At 44.4% G+C, this 17,978-nt stretch overlaps 1 protein-coding gene across 3 annotated transcripts in view; it reads left to right on the forward strand.

Moving 5' to 3' along the window:
- Positions 1–17,978, forward strand: part of greb1l (GREB1 like retinoic acid receptor coactivator) — a 398,395-nt gene that overhangs the window by 360,285 nt on the left and 20,132 nt on the right. For all 3 annotated transcript variants that reach the window (XM_070892951.1, XM_070892964.1, XM_070892957.1), the window contains 5 exons: positions 1,040–1,182; positions 3,218–3,379; positions 9,335–9,539; positions 10,964–11,129; positions 14,155–14,382. In XM_070892951.1, the coding sequence (XP_070749052.1) occupies positions 1,040–1,182; positions 3,218–3,379; positions 9,335–9,539; positions 10,964–11,129; positions 14,155–14,382 (904 nt within the window). The remainder of the gene's footprint in view (positions 1–1,039; positions 1,183–3,217; positions 3,380–9,334; positions 9,540–10,963; positions 11,130–14,154; positions 14,383–17,978) is intronic.

Genomic DNA, 17,978 nt, shown 5'->3' on the forward strand with positions numbered 1-17,978 from the left:
CCTCATCCAGCGTGGCAGAGAAAACACATCAAAAGCGGTAGGTCCAGCCCGTTTCGGGCGGCGCTGAATTTCTACCTTGATGCTTAAAGCCTATCTCTTTGACCAAGCTTTGTCACCTGTCCTAATGTATCCTTCTTTGGCTCCGCGTCAATTTTTTTCCTGATTACACTCGAATATTGAAATATGGCTCCTGTGTTCATTTCAGACCAGGATGGCTAAATTAATATGCCTTTGTCAGAGTTGCATCGGGAAAACTCGATGACTAGTATTTCCAGGTCTTGAGCAGCTTAACCATTGGTCTTTAAAGTGACTGCTGGAGGCAGCTCAAAAAAAGGCTCCGAAGGTTACAGGAGCGTAGTTTCTTCTGGAGTTGGAGGAAGCGGGTATGCTCCTCCTGGCTCCACAAAACAACTGCAGGCCAATCATGGCCCCAATCAGAACTTAACCTGTGGACCTAAGTGCGGGGCAAAATTGGCAAGCTCTGTCGAGGCACCTAATCAGCACCCACAGAATTATTATGATGATGTTGGAGGATGAATTTAGTTCAGTCCTCGGGCTTTTCCGTTCCAGTATACTGTCGCTGCGGCCGCCGGTTTCGCATCCAGTTTCAGATACTAATGAATTTAAGGACCAGCAAGTTCAATTCCTTTCTATTAAAAAATTAATCGATTTGTTAAAGTTTTTGTGATTTCTGTTGTGGCACAGAGATTCTTTAAAGAGCACATTTAAAAAAAAAACAGAAGCTCAACTAGAGATAATTACATATGACTGCTCTGTAAAAAATGGTCAAAGTGAAATGTCTGTTTGCTATTTTAACAAAGTCATTAACTCGTAAAATAAATGGATTAACAGCGTCGTTAAAGTGGTGCATAGAGGAATTTTATCTCAGTTGTGTTCATCTGTAAAAATGGTGATATATTTGTCCATCAAGGTATTTAAATAGCTGCAAGTCGCTTGGTATCATATTTCAACATATTTGTTAATTATTTGCAGTTTTTGTATATTGTAGCTGCAAATGAGATGTTCTGTTTTTTTCCAGAAAGCTGTAAAGAACGCAGCTCGAGTGAAGGATCAGCAAAACGAGAGACTGTCTCTATTATGCTAACCAAGTATGCTGCATACAATACATTCCACCATTGTGAGCACTGCCATCATTACGTAGACTTCAACCCTAGCACACAGGTCAGAACCGGATATGGGTATTTTACTGTCTTTAAACCTTGTAGGCCAGGTTTCTGCATGTTTAATACATTTTTAATATCCAGTGGCATTGTAACAAAATGTTATTTTTCTCATTTTATTTTATATATATATATTGTCCAACCTCTTTTAAGTCACTGAATACACTGAACAGTTTTTATTCTCCATTGTTAGGCTTGACCAAGGCTTGTCACAGGGCTTTACCAATGCCACTGTGTAACCAGCCTTTAGGAAGTGTGCTAGAGTAACCATCCCTCTGTATGGGTGAAGTCCTTAGCCACCATTCAGTATCTCCCATATCATAAACTTAGCCTATAATTTGTGTGATTTAAAATACCACCTCCTTAGCACAGATAAGTATATTATAAACGAGTTATAAAGTGTACCGTGGATCCTGGATAAGAATTGCCACAAATTTGATTTTCAGACAGATACAACACCACTATAATGTTGTACACAATTCTACCTTCTTCATTAGACACTACACAGGTCGCCAGACAAATCTGAAAATGACAGCTGCTCACCCACCGCCCACTATCTTTTGGCGAGTGAAACCCATATCAGGCTATAGTCACTAGCAATGTGACAACTGTTTTGATGTCTAGGCCTCCGTAGTGAACCTACTTCCAATTAGATCATTCTGAGAATTTGGACTTCATAGCAACAAGGTTATTAACCTGATTGTACCATTGCATGTAAAGTGCTTTATGGACAGCCGGAACATTATGCGGCCGAAATTGCCCCCCTCCATAAACTCCATTACTGCCTCGAAGAGACGAGAATGGAGCGGAGAGGCCTTACCGACCAGGGGCAGACGGATGGGCTGTCCTGACTAAAATTGCCCGCGGGCCGCAAGCGGTGGGAACGTGTTACAACATCACCCATTTTCCCACCACGTCGGGCACGCACCGACAACTTACCGACCGGCGGCGACCCCCTTTCCGACCCCCGTGCGGAATTGCCACGGGGAAGTGTCGCCGCCGCCGGTTGGTGCCACTGACAGCTTTCCCCAGCGGGGAGCTGTCTGTGGCTGAGCGGTGCAGCCGCCGTTAAAGGGGAGGTCGCGCTGCCGGCGACTCAATGTTATTTTTTATTGTTGGCCAACTGCCAGGTCGGGCTGACAATTATGCCCGTGGGTTGGCAGCTAGGCATCCATTCTTGAGTGCCAGGCCACTGGCCGAGCCGAAACCCTCCCTGGTGGCCCAGTGTTTGCCACTAAAGTGGCTGCAGCATTCGCAGCGGCTCTCCCCTTTAACTGAAGGGGAGGGACGTTGTGACGCCTCAGCGCAACGTGGCAAGTCCGCGTCATGCTGATGACTTGGAGCGATGGTTGTTTCCACCCACTCGCAATTCTGCCCCGCTGGAGACGGCCGCTCTGACCCGGCCACACTTCCGCCCCGCTGAAGACAGCAACATCGCTCCGACTGGGAAAAAAAAATAAAGTCCTGAATTTCAGCGGGTTATCCGCCCCACTGCACACTTACAAAACGATAAGTGCGCCCCGTTTGGGGCGGTGCACAATTTAGGCCCCCTCTGCCTTTACGATTCACACCAGCTAAGAAGATCCTATATAAGGTCATGTCCAAGGTCCTTCAGGTTACAGATGACCAACCTTGCCCTGTGCTTGATTCTTCATGTTTATTCCTGTTAGATTTGCTGATACAATCCATTGTAAGGTTTATGTTACAGTATTAATTTAATATGTCCAGGAAGCTATTGATGTACATCCACTTGCCTTCGACTATCCCATTAGTTAATCATTTAATACATTACTTGCTTTTCTTGCTATATACCTGCAGTCTTCTATTTCATTTACTTTACCTGCACTACTCCTGTGTTTATTTATTTTATTTGTTTTAATTCTGATACTCCTTTATCTTCATTTTCGAAAAGTCCGATGGCATATAGTATGTTTGCATAAGATTTCACTGTAATGCTATACAGGATTACCTGTTGCATAAATCTAAGTACAACGCTTCATTGAATAGATTGAATCCATGATCTAATTGTATTTCAGGTGTCTGATTCCACACTACATGCATTTACATTTTCTTCCTCCATGTTGGGAGAGGAAGTGCAGCTTCATTTTATTATCCCCAAGTCAAAGGAGCAGCATTTTGTCTTCAGCCAGCAGGGTAAACATCTGGAAAGCATGCGTCTACCTCTTGTCACAGATAAGGTCAGCAACTGCAGGAACTCCTTAAAAATTTTATTCAGAGCTAATGTTATTTTGATAGAGATTTTAAACATTTCTGTTGTAAAGGAAAGGAAAGGACTTTCATGTATATAGCGGCTTCCAACGCACTCCTGCTGGCCTCCCACATTCTACCCTATGTAAATTAGAGGTGATCCAAAACTCGGCAGCCTGTGTCCTAACTCGCACCAAGTCCCGCTCACCCATCACCGCTGTGCTCGCTGACCTACATTTACTTCTGGTTCAGCAACACCTCGATTTCAAAATTCTCATCCTTATTTTCAAATCCCTCCATGGAATCGCCCCTCCCTATCTCTGTAATCTCCTCCAGCAGCCCCTGCGCTAATTTCTACTTATGCGGCTCGATGTCAATTTTTTATCGCATAATACGCTTGTGAAGCGCCTTGGGACGTAAAGGCGCTATATAAATGCAAGTTATTGCTCATGACCTTGGAAAGTTCCTGAGTGCTTCTCAGCCAATGAAGTACTTTCAAAATGTCACTGTTGCAATGTAGGGAAACGCAGCAGACAATTTGCCCGCAGTAAGGTCCTATAAACTGCAATGTGATAGTGACCAGATAATCATTTTTAATGATGTCTCATTAAAATCTCCATCTCAATTCATCGTTCATCATGCTTTCTCTCCTCTGAGTTCAGTCCTCCTGTCCTCCTTTAATCTCTCCCTCCATGTGAACTCCCCAACCCATATTCACGGCGACTCCCTTGACCTTGCCGTCTCTCGTGGCCTCAGTATTCCTACCGTGTCAATTGCAGATAAGGCCATCTCTGACCAGTTCCTTGTATCGCTCTCCACCCACATCCCCCTTCCCCCACCCAACCCTACTTCCTTCTGCATCTACCCTGGAAAATACTCTTTCCTGACTCTCTTACAACTGCACTTATGAACTCCAAACTGTCCAGCCTTTGGCTCTCCATTCACCATGTCATTTCTGTAGCCATCGATCTGTGCAACCACACCTTCATCACCACCTTTGATGCCCTAGTCCCTATTAAAACCATTATTCTCTCACACTGGCCATTCCCTCTGGTACGGCCCTCATCTTTGCTCCTTCAAGTCCAAGGCTTGAAAGGATATGGTGGGCAACTGGTTTAGCCATTCACCACCAGATCTGGCTGGGCCACATAAAACATTATCGGGTCCTACTCCTGTCTGCCAAAACTGCTCACTGTTCCAGGATCATTCTGAAATGCAAAGATAACCCCAGGCTACTATTCTCTACTGCTAATCGTCTTCTTAAAGCCCCCTAATCTGTCTCCAACATACTCGCATTCAACAACAAGTGCGAGAAGCTCATGGATTTCTTTGCCTCTAACATTGAGACCATCCAATCAGCTGCCTCTGCCACTTCCCTTCCTTCCCCTAGCCCACCAGGCCAAACTTCCTCGAAGGTTCCCCCCTGTCCTAGGCCTGAACTCGCAGCTTTCTCCAGTTTCTCTCTGATCTCCCCTCGACCTCTCTATGCTCATCTTGTCCATGAGACCCACTTCCTGCTCCCTTGACCCTATTCCCACTGAACTGCTGACCACCCAACTTCCTTTTCTGGCTCCCATGTTAACTGACATTGTTAATGGTTCTCTCTCCTCAGGTACTGTCCCCCTCTCCTTCAAATCTTCCTCATCACCCCTCTCAAAAAACCAACCCTTGACCCCACTGTGCTTGTAAGTGACCACCCCATCTCCAACCTCCCTTTCCTCTCCATAATCCTTGAACATGTTGCTGCCTCCCACATTCATGCTCACCTTTCCCGAAGCTCCATATTTGAATCCCTTAAATCCGGTTTCCACCCCTGCCACAGTACTGAAACGGCACTCATCAAAGTCACAAATGACATCCTCTTTGACTGTGACAAAGGCAAACTATCGCTCCTCGTCCTTCTCGACCTGTCTGCAACCTTTGACACGGTTGATTGCAACATCCTCCTTCAATGCCTCTCCGCCATCGTCCAGCTGGTTGGGAATGCATTCGCCTGGTTCCATTCTTATCTGTCTAATTATAGCCAGAAAATCACCTACAATGGCTTCTCTTCCCACACCTGCATTGTTACCTCTGGTGTCCCCCAAGGATCTATACTTGGCCCCCTCTTATTTCTCATCTATATGTTGCCCCTTGGCAACATCATCCGAAAACACAGCATCAGTTCCACATGTACGTTGACGACACCCAGCTCCACCTCACCACCACTTCTCTCGACCCTTCCAAGGTCTCCAATTTGTCAGACATCCAGTACTGGATGAGCAGAAATTTTCTCCAATTAAATATTGGGACGACCAAAGCCATTGTCTTTGGTCCCCGCCACAAACTCCATTCCTAAGTCACCGACTCCAGCCCTTTCCCTAGCATCTGTCTGAGGCTGAACCAGACAGTTCGCAACCTTGGTGTCATATTTGACACTGAAATGAGCTTCTGACCACATATCCGCAGAATAACTAAGACCGCCTATTTCCACCTCCGTCCCCGCCCTTGCCTCAGCTCATCTGCTGCTGAACCCCTCATCCATACCTTTGTTGCTTCTAGACCTGACTACTCCAATTCTACCCTATGTAAACTTGAGGTGATCCAAAACTCGGCAGTCCGTTTCCTAACTCACACCAAGTCCCATTCACCCATCACCCCTGTGCTCGCTGACGTACATTGGCTCCCAGTTAAGCAACGCCTCAATTTAGAAATTCTCATCCTTGTTTACAAATCCCTCCATGGCCTCGCCCCTCCCTATCTCTGTAATCGCTTTCAGCCTCACAACCCCCCAAGATGTCTGCGTTCCTCAAATTATGCCCTCTTGAGCATCCCTGATTATAATCGCTCAACCAGCGGTGGCCTAGGCCCTAAGCTCTGGAACTCCCTCCCTAAACCTCTCTGCCTCTCTACGTATCTTTCCTCCTTTAAGACGCTCCTTAAAATCTACCTCTTAAACCAAGCTTCTGATCACATGTCGCAATTTCTTATGTGGCTCAGTGTCAAATCTTTGTGATATAACACTCCTGCGAAGCGCCTTAGGATGTTTCACTACATTAAAGGTGTTATAGAAATACAAGTTGTTGTTGTCATGTTGATTGAGGGATAAATGTTGGTCAGAACTCTCCTGTTCTTCTTCAAATATTACCATGGGAACTTTTATGCCCACCTGAGAGGTTTAACGTCTCATGCGAAAGATGGCACCTCCGACAGTGCAGCACTCCCTCAGTACTGCATGAAAGTGTCAGCCTGGATCAGGTACTCTAGTCTCTGAAGTGGGGCTTGAAACCACAACCTCCTGACTCAAAGGCGAGAATGCTACCACTGATCCAAGGCTCTCAGCTAAAATTAAAAGAAATAGCAATTTGTGCTTTGAGGGAGTTTGGCCAAGATGTAGTACAAATGAACACCTCTCACCCTGAAGGCGTCATCTCCCCTTTCCTTCTCATATTAGTCATGTCTCTCGTTATTTTAAATAACTAGGTCATATTCCCTTACCATGTTTTATTCCATGAAGACCAGCTCAGATATGAGAATCCCTTTTTAGAAGGTAATGCTTATGTTGCAGAACCATTTCTGGCACTCTACTTTCAATTCTTTCTGAAGCATCAGTGCCCTTTTGAAATTAGGGAGCCTGAAAGTTTTACAGTATTCTAAATCTAGTCTCACCAATTAGCCTTATGCAGGATTAAATTTACATTGTAGATTTTGACTTGTAATCGCCTCACTAGGATGTGTCATCGAGCTTTATAAGTCTTTTTAACAACTACTGCACATTGACCCAATACTTTTAGTGAGTGATCCTTAAGAGTGAAGTTATTCATTGTGACTGCCTTGAAGCTTATACTGTTGTTGTACTGAACGCACTAAATGCTGAAATAAATAATGGCTTATTATGCTATATACTCAACGTATTTGAACCTTGGAAGATACCTTACCATGTTAGTAAAAAAAAACAATAGATTGTAGATTTTAATATGTGCCACTTAAAATGGTGGCTGGTCATCATTTTTCTTCGGTCGATGTTGTAACATCTGATTTTAACAGAAATTACAGAAAACTGGACAATCACAATGTGCCTGTAAAATTTGACTTTCACATTTTTCAAGCAGTTAAAAGCTGCTTATTTTGCATAAATATCAGAAATAGAGTGAATCCACCTGTAAAATAGTGAGATGTGCAAAACTGAAGCATTTACCAATGGCAGGATAAATGTTCAGAAAGCCTGATCAATTACTGAAACATATGAATACATGGAGATGAGGTCATGGATCTGATGAAACATTGACATAAAACGTTAACTCTGTTTCTTTCTCCTCAGATGCTGCCTGACCTGCTGAGTATTTCCAGCAAATTTGTTTTTATTTCAGATTTGCAGCATCCGCAGTATTTTGCTTTTGTATAAGTACTAGTCCTAATTCCCCAAATCTTCCGCTTCTTTGTCTGATTAACCCCTATTCTGAATGGGAGTTCAGAACTCAGTTTTCATTTGTGCAAAATTTTCTCAAGGCCTTTACAGTTCTTAAAAAGCCTTTAACAAGTACATAAAAAATTATTATTCCCTTTGCTTTCATTTTAGGTTGTAAGCATATCTGAGACGAGCACTACCACTTTTTGAGGTCGATCTTGACTTTGTGTGATAGTGTAAAACGGGTGAAATCAATGGAAATATCGGAAGAGATGTAAAATGGCCTGCTGATTCACTATCACCCATCTTACATGATCGCACAAAGTCAAAATCTACGCCTTCCTTTCTAATTTAATCACCTTTTCTATTTCTATTGCCATTATCACCAAGGAAAAAGTTTGCTTCCCAGATTGTACCATTGTGAAGATGCAGAATGCCTTTGTGATGGGTCAGAATCATAAACGACTTGCAGGAAACGTTTGTTGATGAATTGGGCCACTTCCAGTTTTAACGGAGACGGGACGGGGTGGTGGGGTCATTTAAATATTATAACGAGGCAATGTGCCTCAGCATTTTCCTCCATTTTAGGTTTAACCCTGGCCAGCCAGGTTTCCTGGGCCTCAGAAAACCCGTCAGCTAATGGGAGGCAAGGACTGCTGGATCCAGCAGACAAGTGTCTTTACATTACTGCTTGTGGACCAGGAAACATAGAAACATAGAAAATAGGTGCAGGAGTAGGCCATTCGGCCCTTCTAGCCTGCACCGCCATTCAATGTGTTCATGGCTGAACATGCAACTTCAGTACCCCATTCCTGCTTTCTCGCCATACCCCTTGATCCCCCTAATAGTAAGGACTTCATCTAACTCCTTTTTGAATATATTTAGTGAAGCAGGAGCAAGAGTGCTTCCCCTCAGCCCAAAAAGCTAACCAGCTTCGACCCTACCCTGCCATGCTCGTCCATTAGCACCCCCCCCCCCCCCGCCATCTGATCACCCTGTAATTGAATCCCACCTCCTCACGATCTGATCTCCATTGCCCCCCTCCCCGAGCCATGATGTCTCCCCAACCCAGCCTTTGCGATCTCCTCCCGGTCTTGCCAATCCCTCCCTCCATCCTCTGTGCTCCTCGGCTGTGGCCTGGTGCCGCAGGCCTACCCACCCAACGGCCAGCTAGCCTCTCACTCTGGCTGGCTGCAGCCATGGAAACGGCAACGCAAAATGTTAATCAGGTCCTGTCGTTAAATTCTGTAGGACCTGTGGGAAACCTGGTTCTTCTGGATTTCCCGAATGCAAAAGAGCAACCTATGCTCCCTCCCCCGCCTTCCTGAATATCGGAGCCAAAGTATTTGGAGTGTTGGTGCGCTGGAATAGCAGCTATTTTGTCTATAAATTCCCTTAATAAATTTGAGCGGCTCTACTTGCCAATTTCAGATGCATAATGTGAGGAAATTTATGTAATGCATGGGCTCCTCTGTTGTACTCATTGTATCAAAGAAAGGCCTCAAATTTGATGCAATTACTTTTATTTAGCAATGTTTTCCTCAATTTGTTTTGGCAGAATCCAAAATTAGTGAAGAGTCCTATCTTTACACCGACTACAGGGCGGCACGAGCATGGCCTTCTGAACCTCTACCATGCCATAGAAGGTGCAAACCACCTTCACATCCTTGTGGTCAAAGAGTTTGAAATGCCTCTCTATCGAAAATACTGGCCCAACCACATTATGTTGGTATTACCAGGCATGTTCAATGGCGCAGGAGTGGGTAAGTAAACACTGCTATATGTTTTCTGTTTATGTTGTAGTGCGCAGTAGATCTTATATAAGGTTACTGAATGAAAACTGCCTACATAACTCAAGCCTAATGTTGTGAGGTGGATGAATTTTCAATAAAGTAGTCGCCGCAAGTCTTTTTCATCTAGTGTTTGCAACACTCTATATTGAAATTGGTAAGTGGTCCAAGCAGTGGTTTATGGGAGTAGTTTTGCAAATATTTGTTTCCATGGAATTGCATTGTTCTTTTATATTTCTATCTACTTTTGTTGGACTTTCAGCAATCACATTAGACTAATACTTGGTGAGTGTATTTTTATTGGAGATTTTTTCATTCATGATCAACAACATGAACATTTGTCATGAAAACAAAGAATTTTACAGTAAATCATTGTTAACACATGATACAAGATATCTAAACATGAAAATATTAATGTTTTATATTCAGCTTGTAAATCCAATAGTTCCTCATGTGTTTATCCTCTATATACTTTAGGATGGCCCATTGTCAAATAAGACAGCATGATAGGGGCAGTGCCCCTTTCAGAGCTTTTTGCTTGTGAAAACTTCATAATTCTCTCCCATTGCCCCATTTATAACTGACAGTAGCAAGGTCTCAGTGCTCCCCTTCACTAAAAGAAGTTTCTCAAATTCTTTATTTTCTTTTTCATAATTGGTTATCTTTTTTGAGAGCAGCAGCATCTTTGGTCGTCATGTTGGGTCCATTCCCATTGATCATCTATGTCTTGGTTGTCTTCCTAACTGCAAAATCGGTTTATCTTGACCTTTCCAGAAAAGCATGATGAAAATAAAGTATTGGAAAATAGAACTTCCCCAAAGATAAGATGACAGGAAATAGTGAGAGTAAGCCTTCAGGTTCCCCAGCCAAATCTGAAAAGCAGCACAAACACTCCAGAGTGGTTTGTATGATAGGCCAGGAGGACATTGGAAAAAGTTTCAGGACCAAACCAATATTGGAGCACCAGTTGAGGGAGGCGTAATCTCACTCTTCCGAGAGTGTCTTATTCCAGCTCCAGCTCAAAATGATCTTCTTTGGGAGGCACTGAATCACCAAAGCAGCCTCCCTAAGTTTTCTGCTGATGGGACACTGTCCAATTCTCTTCCCCCCGCCCCCCCAAATTTACAAAGGACCTATCCTTGTTTATGTGAAGGATCAACTTCAATCAAAGGACAAATACTTTACCGACAGCAATCATACCCTATCAATTTGGATTGAGAGGAGTGTACAGCTACATTTCTTCAAATAATGGCTAATTATAATTTATTTTGCACTTAATATCGCACTTTTAATCACTAGGAAAGTGAACCTTATTAAGTATCCTTTTTTCTGCAATTATCCAGAAAAATGGATTTACGAATTGAATAATGCCTTGTGTAACTGTTTGACCTCTTCAGGTGCTGCCCACTTTTTAATCAAAGAACTTTCATACCACAACTTGGAGTTGGAACGAAACCGCCAAGAAGAGATAGGGGTCAAACGACAGTGTGTGTGGCCATTTATACTTGTCATGGATGACTCATGTGTCCTTTGGAATGTTCATAATGTGCAGGAACTGAGCAGGTAAGAAAGGCAAATACAGCAATGTCTTAATGGCTGAGTACCCTTTTTTATGACAGGCCATGTCATGTTTGCTCCCTGGCTGCTGCCAATATCCCTCTAGTCGGCAATGATATGGTACCATAGAATACCCGGGAGTGACTTCCACTCTGATGTTTTCTTTCCCTTGCTTGGAGATGTTTATCTCCTCTCTGCTTGACACAGCATAGATTGGGAATAAAGCAGAGTTGAACCAGCAAAATTAAAAAGGATAACTGCAAATTTTGGAAATGCACGACAGGTCAGTCAACATCTATGAAGAGAAAAGACGTTTTGGATATATACCCTTAGTTGAACCAGCATCTGTTTTTGGTCTGTGGCATAATGTTAGTTTGAAGTTGTCTAAAGATTGACAGCAATTGTTTTGTTACAAGAATGTGTCTGCCAAATCTGCAGAGTAACTGAAGCTAAATATTCCAGCATAGCTCTTTTAAACTGTCTGGTTCTACAACACAAGAGTGAAATGGAAATCTGCATTCATTCACATCATACAGAATTTGAGAGCATTTTACTCAATATCCTCTATTTTACTTTTTTAAAATGTGGTAATCAAGGTGAGGAATGTTGTTGGAGATTCAACACTTTCCATTTTAGGTATCCAGCGTCAAGCATTCGTGCATCAATTTGACAGTTTCGTTTTCCAACACCAACCTGAGTGATATTGTTGAGTTAGTGCTAATTCAGGCAGCTTTGTGCTATAGGCCTTTGCCCACTAGGAGCTGGCTTGTGACTGTCCAAACGTATTTAATTTAGGACCCTTACAAACCAAGGAGACTTTCATCCCTTTAGTCTGGACTGAATTGGATGCCAGGACCCAGAGGTGAAAGGCCAGTGTCTAACATTTATAATGGGGAACAAAGAAATGGCGGACCAGTTAAACAAATACTTTGGTTCTGTCTTCATAAAGGAAGACACAAATAACTTTCCAGAAATACTAAGGGACCGAGAGTCCAGTGAGAAGGAAGAACTGAAGGAAATCCTTATTAGGTGGGAAATTGTGTTCGGGAAATTGATGGGATTAAAGGCCAATAAATCCCCGGGGCCTGATAGTCTGCATCCCAGAGTACTTAAGGAAGTAGCCCTAGAAATAGTGGATGCATTGGTGATCATTTTTCAACAGTCTATCGACTCTGGATCAGTTCTTATGGACTGGAGGGTAGCTAATATAACACCACTTTTTAAAAAAGGAGGGAGAGAGAAAATGGGGAATTATAGACCAGTTAGCTGACATCAGTAGTGGGGAAAATGTTGGAATCAATTATTAAAGATGAAATAGCAGCACATTTGGAAAGCAATGACAGGATCGGTCCAAGTCTGCACGGATTTATGAAAGGGAAATCCTGCTTGACAAATCTTCTAGAATTTTTTGAGGATGTAACTAGTAGAGTGGACAAGGGAGAACCAGTGGATGTGGTGTATTTGGACTTTCAAAAGGCTTTTGACAAGGTCCCACACAAGAGATTGGTGTGCAAAATTACAGCACATGGTATTGGGGTTAATGTACTGACGTGGATAGAGAATTGGTTGGCAGACAGGAAGCAGAGAGTCGGAATAAAATGGGTCCTTTTCAGAATGGCAGACAGTGACTAGTGGGGTGCCACAGTGCTCAGTGCTGGGACCCCATCTATTTACAATATACAATAATGATTTGGATGTGGGAATTGAGTGTAATATCTCCAAGCTGGGTGTCGGTGTGAGCTGCGAGGAGGACGCTAAAAGGCTGCAGGGTGACTTGGACAGGTTAGGTGAGTGGGCAGATGCAGTATAATGTGGATAAATGTGAGGTTATCCACTTTGGTGGCAAAAACACAAAGGCAGAATATTGTCTGAATGGTGGCAGATTAGGAAAAGGGGAGGTGCAACGAGACCTGGGTGTCATGGTACATCAGTCATTGAAAGTTGGCATGCAGGTACAGCAGACGGTGAAGAAGGCAAATGGTATGTTGGCCTTCATAGCTAGGGGATTTGAGAATAGGAGCAGGGAGGTCTTACTGCAGTTGTATAGGGCCTTAGTGAGGCCTCACCTGGAATATTCAGTTTTGGTCTCCTAATCTGAGGAAGGACATTCTTGCTATTGAGGGAGTGCAGCGAAGGTTCACCAGACTGATTCCAGGGATGGCAGGACTGATATAGGAGGAGAGACTGAATCGACTGGGCCTGTATTCACTGGAGTTTAGAAGGATGAGAGGGAATCTCATAGAAACATATAAAATTCTGACGGGACTGGATAGGTTAGATGCAGGAAGAATGTTCCCTATGTTGGGGAAGTCCAGAACCAGGGCACACAGTCTAAAGATAAGGGGTAAGCCATTTAGGACTGAGATGAGGAGAAACTTCTTCACTCAGAGAGTTGTTAACCTGTGGAGTTCCCTACCGCAGAGAGTTATTGATGCCAGTTCATTGGATATATTCAGGAGGGAGTTAGATATGGCCCTTACGGCTAAAGGGATCAAGGGGTATGGAAAGAAAGCAGGAAAGGAGTACTGAGGTGAATGATTAGCCATGATCCCATTGAATGGTGGTGCAGGCTCGAAGGGTCGAATGGCCTGCTCCTGCACCTATTTTCTATGTTTCTATGTTTCCAGGACCCAGAGGTGAAAGGCCAGTGTCTAACTAATTTTACAATCTTGTACCCAATCTTCTAATACTTGATGCAAATTTTTTAAGATACTATACAGAAATACCGCACCCATACTGTATGACAGATAGATAAAACAATAAGATTGAAAGATTTGGATTTTCTACAAGCACTTTCTCGCTTCGCTCTGAAACATCTAAAAGCAGTTTGCATACAATGGATTACTTTGAAGTGCAATCACTGTTATATAGGCAAATGCTGCAGCCATTTTGTGCATAAAAAGAATTCACAGACAACAATGAGGTGAAACTTAGATTATTTCACTGCAAAAATTGATGTGGTGTTAGGAATGTGGATGTGTGAAATGATACAGCCATGTACAAACAATTGACTAATATTTATTTTAAACAGTGAAACAAAAGAGCCCACAGTTTCCACAAAGAATGTTTCCTTGAAGACCGTAATGCAGCACATTGAAGCCACACCAAAGATTACTCATTACGCGCTCTGTGGGATTCAAAAATGGAACAGCAAGCTGAATGCTAGCAAACTGAGGACACCATTCTCTCGTTGTCACATACATGACTTTATATTGTTGAATGTTGATCTGACACAGAATGTACAGTATGATCTGAACAGGTAAGTTTCACTTGAACGATTTGTATTTTATACTTCTCTCTGAAACATTTAAAAGCAGTTTATATAAAATGAGCAGAAATAATATGCTGAGTTCAACATTGAACAAAATTTGTGTCTGCTAACCTGCTCATTCAATAGAAGGGTTTATTCGAACTCTCACTTGGACTGCATAGTATAAGGCCCGATTTTAATTCGGGCAGGAATCAAGCTGGCGGGTGGGGGCTGAGGTGGAGAGTAAATCGGCCTGCACCAAGGGGGGGTGCCAGACAGCCTGTTGGCGGCTCGGCCAAACCCGTGGCCGCCATTATCGGCCGACTACAGATTCAGCCAACAGTTAAAAGAAAATGGCGACCACGGTGGTGCGCCCTCCTTTTTAAGGACAGCCGCACCATCCAGCCACTGGCAGCTTCACATCTCGCCAAGCTGTCAGCAGCGGCGGGCGCCGAGTGGGGCGGAAAGTTGGGGCGCAGCCGCCGGCCCGGGGGTAATTGTGGAGGCTGCGCTTATTTGTACTGCAAAAATGGCCACCATGCTCCACCCTTTGTCTATAATTGGTCCCCATGGAGGATAAGCCACACTCTGAAGTTTCACAGGAATGTGTAACTGGAACCGCCAATCCCAAGGTCTCACTGACTTTGCAAATTGTAACTCGATCCACTTTGACTTCCTGAAGTGACAGAGGACAGAGCTCCCCAGAAAACAGCAAGGGCCAGCCAGCGTCCTGTACCCGAGTCCAAGTGCATGCCTCCCCAGCCAAAGTGCCTTACCCAAGTCCCAAGTGCATGCCTCCCCCAGCCAAAGTGCCTTACCCCAGTCCAAGTGCATGCCTCCCCCAACCAAAGTGCCTTACCCCAGTCCCAAGTGCATGCCTCCCCCAGCCAAAGTGCCTTACCCCAGTCCAAGTGCATGCCTCCCCCAACCAAAGTGCCTTACCCCAGTCCCAAGTGCATGCCTCCCCCAGCCAAAGTGCCTTACCCCAGTCCAAGTGCATGCCTCCCCCAACCAAAGTGTCTTACCCCAGTCCAAGTGCATGCCTCCCCCAACCAAAGTGCCTTACCCCAGTCTCTCTTTCCCTCTCCCCCAGTCTGTCTCCCTCCCTCTTGGCCCTTCCATCGCTTCTCGCCGCCACCGCCACTCTCGGCCGCCCACGGGCCCTCTCAGCCCCACTGCTGCCACTCTCGGCCCCCTGCCAGTGAGAGCCAGTGGGGAGGGTGGAGTGTTGGGCCTCAGGTCCTGCTTCTCGGCACCACATGAAGGGAATGATTTGGGGCCGGGAAGGGGTGGCGGAGCTTGACGGAGCGGGATTTGGCAGAAGCATGTATGTCAAAAAAAGTGCAGTACGGGCATCGGGGGGGGCTTGACAGACATCCATGTCTGTCAAATAAAGTGCACTACAAATACACTGATTAGTGGATGGGTCGCAGTCTCCACCTACCCTTGAAAAAGGGGCAATTTCACCCCCCTAAACTTTCCTTATGGACTTTGAGGAATCCAGGCTCCATAAGAAAAGTAAAAAAACTTAACTGTTTCACTCTCTTCCGGTCCCCAACTCCGCTTCATGCTCGGTTTGCCTGGCGAGAAAACCACAACAGCATCGCTGCTCAGGCCATTAGTTAGAATAGCAGTCAGGCCCCGATGACGTCATCAGAGTCTGATATTTTTATTTCAAGCAAGTCTCTGTCAGACACTGAAAGCAATTAAAATATCCCCTGGTGAGATCAGCTGGCTCAGGATAGATTGGCAATTAAACCTGGACCCTATAATTTAAGCAGTTTAAATCTAGATTGAGTGTTACCTTTGCCCACTGGGCCATTTGACCTTTTAGAAAAAATATAAGAAAGTTCCCAATCTATCTGTAGATAACAACACAAAATGCTGGAAATATTCAGCAGGCCAGGCAGCATCCGTGGAGAAAGAAGCAGAGTTAATGGGGCCAAAATTGCCCACTGCCGGAAACGCAGCACACCTACCCTGTTTCAGTTTTTACCAGTACGGCTCTTTGGCTTTTATTCCCAGCGGACCGGAAGTTGGTCAGATGTGCAGCAGTGAGCAGAGGTTCGCATACTAGAGGGGCAGAAGTTGAGGCCGGGCGGAGTGTCTGCCGCTATCACTCATCAGCGTAGCGCTGGTGACATCACGGTGCTGCATCACCACGTCTCTCCCCTTCACTTAAACGGGAGAGACGCTGCGATTCTTTAGGTTAGGTCCACTGGGCCATCAGGGAGGATTGTGGCCAGGTCAGTGGCCTAGCACCCAAGAGGGGGTGCCAGGATGCCTGTTGGGGGCCCGGCTGAACCCGGGGGCATAATTGTTGGCCTGCCACAGCAGTCGGCCGACAAAAAAAAGAATGCAGGCAGCGGCAGTCGGTCCTCCCCTTTAATGGCAGCCGCACCACCATTTTGCAAGTACTCCAAGCATAGTGCACTGGCAGAAAAAGCTGCAGGTGGCACCGAGCGGCGGGAGGAGGATATTCTGGGCGGAATTTTGCGATCGGGGGGACTATCGGCGTTCGCATTCTGATGACGCACTTAGGATGGATCGGCAACAGCCGAGTGGTAGTGTGGGGAGTGGGTCACCGCTGGGATACCACAGGAGCGGAATTTTCAAAAAGGCGGCTATTCCACAATTTCCGGCAGTAACAGCTCTTAAGGGAAGAGGCAATTTCGGCCCGAATGTTTCAGGTTGGTGACCTTTTGTCACAGTAGAATTTTATCCAAGGTGACGCTTGTTATCTCTTTTGCATTGGCTGCTTAATAAATTAAGAAAATTCAATAGATTATTACCACATGAAGTATAAATAGTTGTCATAGGAAAAGGAGTAGGCCATGCAGCCCGTCGAGCCTGTTCCGCCATTCATTTAGATCATGGCTAATCTATACCGCAACTCCATTTACCCACCGTTGCTCTATATCCCTTGATACCCTTATCTGGCAAAGACCTATCAATCTCAGTCTTGAAAATTTCAATTGACGACCGAAATCTACAGCCTCTTGGGGGAGTGAGTTCCAGGTCACTACTCAACCTTCTAAACTTAAGGGAATACAACCCAAGTTTATGCAACTTGTCCTCATAATTTAAACCTTGGTATCATTTTGGTGAATCTGCACTGTAAATGCCAATATACTCTTGTTGAGGATCAGTGCAACATTTCCTCATTTTTGAATTCCAATCCCCTGAGATAAAGATCTACGTTCCATTGGCAGTTTTGATTACTTTTTTGTACATGTGCACTAGCTTGTAGTGATTTGTGCACATGGATACATAAATTCCGTTGCTTCTCACAGCTCTTATTCACTCACCATTAAGAAAATATTCTGCTTTGTCTTTCTCAGTTCCAAAGTGCATTCTAGAAATTCATTGCCTTTAATACTTGAAGCTGTTCTGCTTCTTCCAGTTTGTGTGAAAATTGATATCTCTCATTATAGCCACCATGGTTTTTGCTACATGCTTCTGTCTCATTGTACGATGTAAGAAAGTGTTGCTAATTGCTCTGATGGAGCTTCAAATGGCAGAGCATATTTCAATTTAAATTAATTTTCAGTGTCAACTCAATAGCTCAGCCTGTTCTATAGGTTTGCACCAGATGTAAAGTTTAA

The sequence above is a fragment of the Pristiophorus japonicus genome, chromosome 1 (genome assembly GCF_044704955.1).
Source record: "Pristiophorus japonicus isolate sPriJap1 chromosome 1, sPriJap1.hap1, whole genome shotgun sequence".
Lineage (NCBI taxonomy): Eukaryota > Metazoa > Chordata > Chondrichthyes > Pristiophoridae > Pristiophorus > Pristiophorus japonicus.